The sequence below is a fragment of the Gorilla gorilla genome, chromosome 5, assembly GCF_029281585.2.
Source record: "Gorilla gorilla gorilla isolate KB3781 chromosome 5, NHGRI_mGorGor1-v2.1_pri, whole genome shotgun sequence".
Taxonomy (NCBI): domain Eukaryota; kingdom Metazoa; phylum Chordata; class Mammalia; order Primates; family Hominidae; genus Gorilla; species Gorilla gorilla.
The window spans coordinates 153554353-153566535 of record NC_073229.2 but is presented as its reverse complement, the minus strand read 5'-3'; the positions used below and the strand labels follow the sequence as shown (position 1 = coordinate 153566535).

General features: G+C 37.2%; 1 protein-coding gene across 6 annotated transcripts in view; it reads right to left on the bottom strand.

Annotated features, from left to right (window-relative positions):
• Positions 1–12183, bottom strand: part of LAMA2 (laminin subunit alpha 2) — a 631365-nt gene that overhangs the window by 137627 nt on the left and 481555 nt on the right. For all 6 annotated transcript variants that reach the window (XM_055391635.2, XM_055391626.2, XM_055391631.2 and 3 more), the window contains 2 exons: positions 11720–11862; positions 8094–8192 (listed from right to left, as the gene is read on the bottom strand). In XM_055391635.2, coding sequence (XP_055247610.1) covers positions 8094–8192; positions 11720–11862 — 242 coding nt within the window. The remainder of the gene's footprint in view (positions 1–8093; positions 8193–11719; positions 11863–12183) is intronic.

The window sequence follows — 12183 nt, the reverse complement described above, 5'->3', positions numbered from 1 at the left end:
TTCTCTATCTTGGATTTTCTTATTTTAACATCCTCTTAACTCTATTCTGCAGTCTTTACAGCGTTCCTTTGTAAATGATGCCTTACACAGTATCTTGTATCTCTCTTGCCTTTGATTACCTTTTCTTTTATGTTGACATTCACTCAACTAGGTTTTTTTTTCCCATTCTTTTTCTATTTTTTCTTGTTTTGTTTTTTAGAGTATTTATGTCTAGGCAGCATGCATTACCATTAGGCATACGTTAATTTACTTCTGAACAATGTAGCTGTTACTTTCCTGCTTTAGCTCAAGTAGTTCTACTGCGCCTCTTAAAATCTGCACATAATTTTCTTGGTTGGATATTACCAGTGTGTTTCATTTTCTGCCTTCTTTATGTTAAAACTAGAATCTAATGGAGCAAACCTAACTACTGAATAGATAACATTGCTTAGATACTGTCTACCTTTGCATTTGTGGACTCATATGGTTTCCTGCTAAAATTAAATTTCAGATCAAATCATTTATATGATACTCTCAAGGGTCATCTTCCAATATTACCAGCTCCATATGTCTAAGTGGTAGTGAAGCACTCATCAAGCAAGCCGTAAGGACCAACAACACACAAGGAAAGAAGGAGCAACCAGCTGACCCCATGGAATGACAATGAGCCAGTTCCATGTGGAATTTCTTCCTAAATATTTCACGTGCCAATTTTAAAAGTTCCAAACCAAAAAGATATGACTTGTTTTATATTATATATATATATATCTTTTAAAAATATAGAAGGAGAAATAAAAAACACTGTTAGCAGTTGAAATCTTTTAAAAACTATAAATAAAATCTTGTAAACTTATAATATTGGCACTTAAATCGTTTAAAAACTAGTTTCATCATTTTGGAAATGTTTCATTTTCATTCAATTTGATATTCAATAGGCAATAAAATACAATATAAGTGAAACTAAATTTTAATATTTTATACAGTTCAATCTACTACATAGCATTCTCCCCTTACAGAATATAAACAGTTAAGAGGTGTTTATCAATGAAAACAAAATATTCAACAATATAATTATAAATATATGCCTGATTTTAACACATTTTAAAGAATGCAAAATAAATGTTTATTTTGGGTTTGTCTACATTTCCCTCTTGTTGTTCAAATGCTTTTAAAATCATTCACAATTAATTAAACAAATATTGACTTAACACCTATTATGTGTATAATATTGGTGATACTCTGATAAGAAACAAAAAGGTTTCTTGCCCATTTGGAGTCTATAGTCTGGCGGACTATATAGTTATTTGTCAAATGATCATGTAGATAAATTTATAACTACAAACTAGAGGAAAAATAGTGGTATAAGATAAGCACAGGAGGAATCTTGGAACCCCTGTGATGGCACAGAGGGCTTTCACGAGCTGAGATTTGAAAGGTAAATTGGAGTTAACAGAAATTAACAAAATGTAGGGAGAGGTAGATTACCTTTAAGGCAAAATAAAGAAATGTGTGGCAATGCTTTGTGGTGGGACAAAGTGGCTGGGGGACAGTATGGCTGGAGTGCAGATGGCCAGGGGCACAAGTGATGGGAGATGTGGCCAAGGGGAGAATTTTGGTCTTTATCCTACGAGCCTAAGGGAAGTCAGGGGAAGAGTTTGTAAGCACTGCGATGATGTATTCACATTTGGAATAGCAAACATTCATTCTGGCTACGTTACGGAGAACAGATTTGGAGGAGAACAAGAGTAAAAGCAGAGAGACCAGCTAAAAAACAAATGTGGTAATCCCAAACTACACAATATGAGATTGGATGAGAGTGGGGTAGTAGAGATGAATGCCATACACACAAGTGGAAGCCCAGTGTGTGGTAATGAATTGGATAAGCAGGAGCATCATGAGGAAGAAAGAGGCACCAAAGAAAATTTGTAGGTTTCTGGCTTATACCCTCAATCCATAGGGGTCCAGATGACCAGACCATGAGTAGTGGGGAGAGATGAGAGAGAAGCAGAGATTAGACCATGGTGGGAGAACACTGTATGTCATCCTGAAAAAAGTGGAAAGCCATAGTACAATTTAAGGAAGAGAATGACATGATAGGATCTGTAATTTAGAATGTTCACTCTGCCATATAAATAACAACTGGTTAGAGTTGGATAAGGCTTACAAAGAGTCACCATAGAAGGAAACTGAATTTGATGAAGGATGAAAGAGGGAGTAGAGTGAAGGGCAACCTGCTAATTTCTCTTTGGGAGACTGGGCATATACTGGTGGATAAAACACTGAGATGTTCTAAATAGGAGAAATAATGGGCTTTAAGAGGAAATGATGAGTTTAGTTTGAGATGTCCAATCCATAGTAAGGCACATAGGACCAAAGCATGAGAATGAAGTCAGCCTTGAAAATATAGATTTATGAATTAACAGCTTGTACATGGCAATTGAAGACCAAAGAAAGAGTTATACAGAGAGGGGAAACATGGACTGAGGCCTAGTCCCCAAGGAACACCGACTTTGAAGGGATGATGAGAGGAAGAGCCTTAGAATGAAAGGTTGGAGAATTAAGAGAAAAACAGAGAGAGGACAGTATGTTAAGAAGGAAGGAAAGATCAAAGCTGCAGAGATTTCAAGTAAAATTAATAAGTATCCAGTGGATTTAGTTACCAGATTGTCATTGGTTATCTTATAAAAACAGTTTCAGTAGTGGGCTGGGAGTGAAAATCCAGGCAGCAGTGGAGTGAGAAATAAATACAGACTTGTCTCCAAGTCTTTCAAAAATTTTGGCTCTGAAAAAAGAAAGGAGCTAAGGACAATAGCTATAGAGGTAAGTAGAGTCATCATCAAAAAGCATCTTAATATTTCACACATACTGTAGGGCAGTTTGAATATGTTAAACATGATTCTCATATGTGAGGAACTTGGGTTTTTCCAGTGAGTAAAATAAAATGGCAACAAATCAAAATGCATTGAAAGAGATATATGATTATGTAATTTTTTTACTTTATACATTAATTAAAATATATCAAAATACATTTTAAATATGAGTTCTTGGGTGGAATAATGTCTTCTTTACCCAGGGATATTAGGGAATTAGATTCCTCCATTTAAAAACAATGAGTATAAAATATAAAAGCCCTTAAAGAAGAGAGGGCAGCTCCTACAGCAGTCATGCAGGATCAACCTTGACATGTGCTCTTAAATCTAAAGACTGTATCAAGTGACTGGTGAGCCAACCAAGCAGAGAAAAAGGAGCATAACAAAGATTGGCAGTACTGCCGGGCATGGTGGCTCACGCCTGTAATCCCAGCACTTTGGGAGGCTGAGGCGGGTGGATCACCCCAGGTCAGGGGTTCGAGACCAGCCTGGCCAACATGATGAAACCCTGCCTCTACTTAAAAAAAAAAAAAAAAATAGCGGGGCATGGTAGCAGGTGCCTGCAATCCCAGCTACTTGGGAGGCTGAAGCAGGAGAATTGCTTGAACCTAGGAGGTGGAGGTTGCAGTGAGCTGAGTTCACACCATTGTACTCCAGCCTGGACAACAAGGGTGAAACTCTGTTTAAAAAAAAAAAAAAAAAGATTGGCAGTACCAATTAAGGCATTTTCCAGAGGGAAGAGAGTCTTAGCTATTAGATAACTACAGGATCATGGTAATTCTTTATCATTATAATCCGGGGAGTTCTTGAATATCCCAGTGGTCTGACTCTACCCCAGACCAACTACATCACAACCTATGGGTGTGAGATAGGGCTTCTGGTATTTCCAATGTGCAGTCCTAGTCTAGAGCACTGTCTCCTCTAATGCAGTCATGGGTAATTGGAAGTTGTGGCCACTGCATTTCTCATACCCTGGTTGCAACTGCAGGATCATTCATGACTCTGAGATAGAGGCATTAGCGTGCTTAGCCTGATTTTGGATAATGAAACCATCTAACTCTCTAATTATAATTCCATCTGTATTAATTCACCTTTTGATTGTCATGCAGCTTGACCACAGGGAAAGACAGAATTGGTCATGTTGACTTGAGTATTTATGGTCTGCATGGAAGATATATTTCTAATTATAAATATGGTAGGAAAAAAGTAATTAATGAGTATTTACATTTCCTCCCCCTTCTCAACCCATCAAAGTTATCTTTGCTTTCAGTAGTCCTATTTCTGCGCCTTTTATGTTACTGAATCTGAAGAATGGGCAGATAAAAATAGTATTAGAGTATGAAAAGGGCATAAACGAGTAACTTTACAGTGGAAAAATCTGGCAAACACTGTTAGTCAGGTGATCAGGGTCAATATCCACAGGAATAAGTCATATTGGTCACATGGGTTCTTGATGTGATGAAAATGGTACTTTACCTCTGAAGTTTTTCCCACAAAAACTCATAATTCCATTCTAATCATGAGAAAGATATGAGGCAAACCCCAATTGAGGGACAGCTTACCAAACACATGAACCTGTCCAAACTGTCAAAGTCATCAGAAACACTGTTACAGTATTTTTGACAGTGTTGTCACAGTTTAGAGGAACCCTAAGAAGACACAATGGCTAAATGTAATGTAGTATCCTGCATGGGATCCTGAAACAGTAAAAACAAACATTCAGTAAACACTGAAAAAATATGAATATAGTCTTGGGTTAATGGTAATATATCAATATTATTAGCTCATCAGTTATGACACATGTACCGTGCTAATGTAAGATGTTAACAATGGGGAGACTGGGAATGGAGTATGTGAAGGCTCTTGATACTCTCTTTGCAAGTTTTTTGAAATCTAAAACTACTGTAAAGTAAAAAGCTTATTTTAAAATAGTATTGGAATTAACTAAAAATGGATTATAGATCTAAGTGTAAAATGCAAAACTGTAACGCTCCTAGAAGATAGCATAGGAGAAAATCTAGATGACCGTGGATATGGCAATGAGTTTTTAGATACAACACCAAAGGCTCAACAAGGAGAAACCTAATTGATAAGCTGGGCTTCACTACAATTAAAAACTTCTGCTCTGTGAAAGACACTTCTCAAGAGAACAAGACAAGCCACAGAGGGGAAGCAAATAATGGCAAAAGACATATCTGATAAAGGACTATTACCCAAAATGTACAAAAAAACTCTGAATTCGACAAGAAAACAACCCAATGAAAAAATTGAAAAAGACCTAAATAGACACCTTACCAAAGAAGATATACAGATGGCAAATAAGCATATGAAAAGATGCTCGACATCATATGTCATTAAGGAATTGTAAACTAAAACAAGAATGAGATACCATACACACTTATTAGAATGACAAAATCCAAACACTAAAAACACCAAATGCTATTGAGGATGTGGAGCAACAGAAACTCTCATTTATTGCTGGTGGGAATGCAAAATAGAAAAGACCATTTGGAATACATTTTGGTAATTTCTTTCAAAACTAAATATACTCTTACCATACCATCCAGCAATCATGCTCCTTTATATTCACCCAAATAGGAAGTCCACACAAAAGTCTGCACAAAGATGTTTACAGCAACTTGATTCATGCTGCCAAAATTTGGAAGCAACCAAGATGTCCTTCAGTAGGGGAATGAATAAATAAACAGTGATATGTCTAAACAATGAAATATTATTCAACACTACAAAGAAATGAGCTATAAAGTCATGAAAAAATATGGAGAAACCTTAAGTGTATATTACCAAGGGAAAGAAGCTAATATGAAAAAGTACCACACTGTATGATTCCAGCTATATATTCCAAAAAAGGCAAAACTATGGATGTAGTAAAAATATGAGTGGTTGCCAGGGATCAAGGAGGAGGGAGGTATGAATAGGTGAAGCATAGAGGAGTTTTCGGGCAGTAAAACTTTTCTATATTTTACAACAATGGTGGACACATGTCATAATGCATTTTTCCAAACCCATAGAATGTACAATACCAAGAGGGAACCCTAATGTAAACTATGGACTTTGGGTGATGAGGAGGTGTCAACTTAGGTTTATTGACTATAATAAATGTACCATTCTGGTGGGGAAGGTTGTGGGGGCAGGGAGTAGATATGAGAACTCTCTGAACTTTACACTCAATTTTTCTTTGAACTTTAAGCTGTTCTAAAAAATAAAGTCTGTTTAAAAAACATAGCATGAGAGAATCTGCTGGAAAGGGTAAAGAGTACAGGTTGAGACATAATAAAGATCTGACACTCTTAATGAAATACTTCTTGTGGCCAGGTGCGGTGGCTCATGCCTGTAATCCCAGCATTTTGGGAGGCCAAGGCGGGTGAATCACAAGGTCAGGAGTTCAAGACCAGCCTGACCAACATGGTGAAACCCATCTCTACTAAAAATACAAAAAAAATTAGCCAGGTGTGGTGGCACACACCTGTAATCCCAGCTACTTGGGAGGCTGAGGCAGGAGAATCACTTGAACCCGGGAGGCAGAGGTTGCAGTGAGCCAAGATCGCACCACTGCACTCCAGCCTCGGTGACAGAGCAAGACTCTGTCTCAAAAAAAAAAAAAAAAAACAGAACTACTTCTTGTGTCTCTAACGTCAGATCATTAGACTATACTAAGCCAATGAGGGCAAGGACTGCGCAGTTTTGCTCACACCTCTATCCCCAGTGTCATAATTCCTAGAACATGAGAGACTCCCAAAAAGTATTCGTTAAGTGAATGAATGAATGAAATGCCATTTATTACATGAAATTTTTTCTAATTACCCCAAGCAGATGAAATTATTCTATTATTAAATATTTCTCCAGAATTTCTTCCGACTTTATTTTATTTCATGTTTTATTATATACCTGCATGCAGTTGTCTAATATGGTCCTCCATACACTTAAATGCTGATGTACACACACACATACACACACACACACACACACATCTCAAAGTTCTTTGAAGACAGACTGAGCCTCATTCATATTTTTCATCTGCCAACACTTAACTTAGGCTTTGTATGTTATGAACATTTATGTGTGCTTGTTAAATCGATTTATTCTACCACGACCTGTTAGAAAATTCTTATTTATAACAAATATGAATTATTTCATATTAAATTAATATGAGATAAATGCACTCAATTTAATCTAATGTCTACATACATTTGGCAAGAAACTCCGTGTTGTATCTGTACATTCTATATTGTTGCTATGAGATTCTGAAAAAGTGTTTAGTATGCTATTGTAACATCAGGGCCATTGTTTAGCATTATGTGCTCAGAAGCCTATTTGATTTTCCTGTGGATATTTTCCTAAACCGACAGCAGGCTATGTAGAAAAAGTACTGGGCCAGTGGGAATCTTGAGACTGGGTCCAGCTTAAGTCCCTGGGTTTAGCAAATTGTATGGCCATTGTTAATTCGTTTCACTGTCATGGCCCGAGGCAGCTCTTCTTTAAAATACAAAGTGGACTCGATAATCCCCAGGAACCTTCTAGCTCCAATACTCTTTATCATTTAAAGCTCTTAGATAATCAAATTAAATCCCTGCTTTGCAGCCCCGTTTCTCGCTTCATGCATATTCTGGCCACAAGATGGCGGGCTTTATGTTGTTTTCTTCATTCTCTAACGGCAAAAAGTTTTTAATACCATCGCAGTTTTGAAAATTTAAAATTTCCAATTCTTTAAAAAGCCTGATAAATGCAACATGGACTTTACATTCTGACTTTAAAAAGTGTCTTAAGTACTTTGGAGTCTCACAATAGAGAAGATTTCCTCTTTTGTGTGGAAAGACTGATTTACACTGTATTTCTATACTAACGCAAAAATTCCACGATGAGATGAAAGAGACCACAAGTATTTTCATTTGTTTTTCTTTCTCTTTACACAATCAAAGATAGTGCTTTTGGAAATCAGAACAGATAAAAACTTTACCACGGAGGCTACTGAATAAAGTTCTCAAAATACACTGTCATTCTGGACTTTTTAGCCATTGACAATTTCCAGGTATCCCCAATTTTTCTGCGTGCTACTGATTTCTATGATTTGATTTGAAGCAGAAGTAGCAAGTCAGAATACATCTATTTTATATACCAAATTGGGAATTAGGAAGAAGGTGATTTGCATTTCAGAACTTTGAAGTAATTTTCCTTCATTGACATAATCTATCTGCTTTCAGAAGATTCATAATTTTGCCAACTTACCCTGGTCAGCAGCTCGTTCATTTCGGTCACGAGTGTATTCAGATTGCCCTCTGCCAGCTGAATAAGCCTCTCTGGGGCCCGCTGAGGTGAGAGCAAGTGCTGAAAAAGATTCCATCCCATAAACATTTTTAGTAAATGGCCTTGCAGTGATAGTGTTCAACAGAACACATTTTTGTATATAAAAGGAACTTAGCCTTCTCACCTTCAAAGAAAAGATAACGAAACTATTTCAACTGGGCACTTACACATTGAGTGTCATGCCAAATATTCAGGCAAATAATAAAAATTGCAGTGACTTATTGAGAAATTACTATGTGCCAGGCTTTTTATGTTTTGTTTTTTCATTTAATTTTCACAACAGCTCTATGGGGGGGTAAGCATTATTCCATTTCATGAAAGAGCAAACTGTCTTGAAGACAGTTAAAAATGTGCACGAGATCACACAGTCAGTAAGGGGTAGAGTTAAGATAAACTCCTTGCCTGGCCCATTTAAGGCTCCCATTCCAATTAACAGAGACACAGATCACAGGTAAAAAAGAGAACGGCAGGCCTTAACATAGAGACCTGGCTAGGCACTAACTAACTGGCCTGTCCTCGGTGTTGCTAGGAACTGGCCTAACAGCAGGGCCATATTTTTTTCCTATGGAACATAAATCATCTCATAGGACACTAACATTAGACAAGGTCACTCTGAACCAGTGATGAATGAAACAGAAAAAAAGAGACTACCCTGTAATGTCTAAGTGCAGACAAAACCATAGCGGGTTTTGTGTAGACCACAAAACTACCCCAACCTCCCATTTCCTGGCTAATATGAATGAACACTGCCTCCTTATTAATCATAGCTTTATCCTCCCTCTGTTCTTCCTTCCCTCTAGATAGGATTCACAAAATACTCACAGAATTACTCCCACTTCCGAATAGCACCCAGTTGAGTGCTAACCTTAAGTTATCTAGCACAGCCTCAAATACTAGAAGTTACTCCTAACACCTTCTTATTGAGACAGCCCACAATTCCCCCATGGTGTTCAGTGCCCCTTGTTGCAACAAGTTAATAAATCCCACTTTGTTCCACCACATGTGTGTCCTTGATGGTCTTTGGCTGAAGCTTGGGGAGCACTGACATAGTTAAAGAAATTGAGCAAAGAGGTGAAATAACTTAAGTTTTTATAATATCAAAAGGTGATCCTCAGTATACAAATGTCAAGTGAATGATGGAAGAAGAACAAAATAAAAAATCAAGAAAGACTAGAATTTAAGGACAATCCAGGTCATCTGGATCAATATCCAGCCAGAAGTGGATGGGTCACTGAATCCCTTGGCTTAGAAGATGTTCACAAATTGGAGCCTCTTCTATAGGATCCTCTTTACTTCATCATCCATTGCTTAAGTATTAGTTTTAAAATGTTTTATGTTCAACTAAAATGTTTGCTTTTCTAGTTTATTTTTCTGTATTCTCTCCATATACAAGGAAAATAACTGATCAGCATTCTTTTCATTAAAACTCTTCACTTCCCTGAATACCAGGACCACAAGGTAAACTCAGGTTCCTCTGCCTGGCTTTCAAGGTTGTCCATCATATCACCCTGCCTCACTGAAGTCTCCAGCCTTATCTTTCACTAGCAGGTCTGACTTTTAATATCTGCCAGACAGATCTGATTCACACCACTGCCTCTGCTCACATGGCTCTGTTGAGCACAGCTGCCTTCTCCCTGTGTCCTCACACGGCAGAAGTCAGAATGTTTGTGTCCTTCTAATATCCATGTGTTGACATCCTAGTTCCCAATGTGATGATATTAGGAGGTGGAGCCTTTGGGAAGTGATTAAGTCATGAGAATGTAGCCTTCATGATTGGGATTAGTGCCCTTATTAAAGAGACCCCAGAGAGCTAGCTATCCTTTTCCTCAGTATCCAAATATTAAATGAATTAAATGTGGGGTCATAGCAAGAAGTCACCCTCTGTGAGGAACAGGCCTTCACTAGACATTGAACATTGCTGGTACCTTGATCTTGGGCTTCCCAGCCTCAGAACTGTGAGAGATATATTTCTATTGTTTATAAGCTAATCAGTTTATGGTATTTGTCATAGCAGCTCCAATGGACTGTGACAGACTTTCAACATATAAATTCGGGGAGATGTAAATATTCAGACCATGACAACTTCTTTCCTATTTCTTGGAGTTTCTGTAAAAGCTATGTATGGTAATCCATTTAAGACTTCAGTCAATCGCCTAGCTTTTCAATAAATGTTAGTTATTCTTGTTATCATCATTATTGGTTTCTTCTTCTGGAAAATAGGGATAATAATACTTACCTTAAAGGTTATGGTCAGAATTAAAGAATATATTTCCTGAAAGAATATCTACCAATGCGTAGTGAATAAATCTTAGATGCCTTCCTCTAAAGCAACAAATACTTCTCTACTAAAATTGTGTCTATACTTCAAATTCCAACAGAAATGATACTCTCAGTAATGGTACATTCTCTGTTTACTCTGAATCTTACTGATTTCTCCAGTCTCTGTACTCTAATGTACTTTGAATGTTTGTAAAACACATGGTCATTATGTATTCTTGCTAATTGCTTGATTATTGTTTAATGATTATTTTTAAAGCACATAGAATCTACATTTCTTAAGGGTAGTGAAGATATTAAAAGAGTCATGAAATCCCCAGGGAACCAAGTGCAATGCTGAGGTATTCTATAATTTCTTAATAAATACCTGATAATTGACTGATAGTAAGTTGACACCTTTCATCTTTTTTCATCAGGTGAAACAACCCCAATTTCCTTAATGTTTTCTCTTACCTCGTTAACTACCAAAAGCTTTAACCACAATTTAGAACAGTGTTTATCAAACTGGTGCTTGTTGAAGAACTTTTAAAGGTCTACTAGTTCTAGCTCTTTAGTACAAGATTCTAATCATGTGTTTTCATTTTGATGATAACCTTAAATATTAATGTAAGCACTTCTGGATCCCAGGCTAGGCACTTGAGAGATGAATATGGCCACCCGATCTCAGTGTCTACATTTGCCTGTGTGTTTGAGCCTATGGCAGACTGAGCACGTTAGTCACATAAACTTGTCAAGTGATGCTCACATTCATTTCAGGACCCTTTGTAGGGGGCTCTGTGGTTCAAATGTGGTAAGGTAGGAGAAATGAGTTACCACATCACCTCTGGTGGAAGAACTGTATGAAAATAGTCAATATCCTATTCTTGTTGCAAGCAGCAATTTCCATTCAGCCAAAATCATGTTACTTTATATTAATGTTTTTAATTTGAATTTTATTGGTTTTGTAAGGATTAATTTGTTTTAATTTTATAGAGCTATAAGTATAAAGAGTTTATACCTGATTTTATGTTTGCACATATTTAAGTGACATAATAAAACTGATTTAGGCCAGACACTGGGGGGTACATGAGACTCTTTTCCCTTAATAGAAATCTGTATATTATGGTTCTTGAGTTTGAAAAACACTGGTTAAGAAAGTCTCTGAATTTCCCTAACAGTTGTGTCCCTTGATTTGGGGCTGTGGGAAGAACATTTACCAATTACGGCCAATACTGCTTGTGAAGCTTCTGTCACCTTGTCCCTGACCCTTGCTTGTGACTGCACCAACCTACCTTTAGCTCCTGAGTCATATTTTCAAGACCATACAGCATTTTATATGGTGCAGGCAGCGGACCAGTGAGGTTGATGCTCATGACCATCTGCTCCAGGCGAGCCAAGTCACCGAGAAGAAGGCCAGTGCACTCATCTCCACAAACTGTGAAAGAGAAGCGACAAAGAGTAGTTACTTCTGCTAAACATCCCAGGCAGATGTTCAAAGAATTCAGCTATGAAATATTTTATGGTCCAAGAATAATTCCATGGAAGATGAAACTACTCATCTCAGAATATTAATGCTATCAAATGGATGATGGTTGAGAAAAGATAAGAACAACAACAAAAGAACAGATATGCATGTCGCCCAGAACCTGAAATAGAGGCGATAATATAAACTGAGGGACCAAAGAGGAGGAGCAAATAGATTTGGGGAGAAAAAGTGTATTGCACAAGTATTGAAGATTTCCTTTAAGGCATAGAA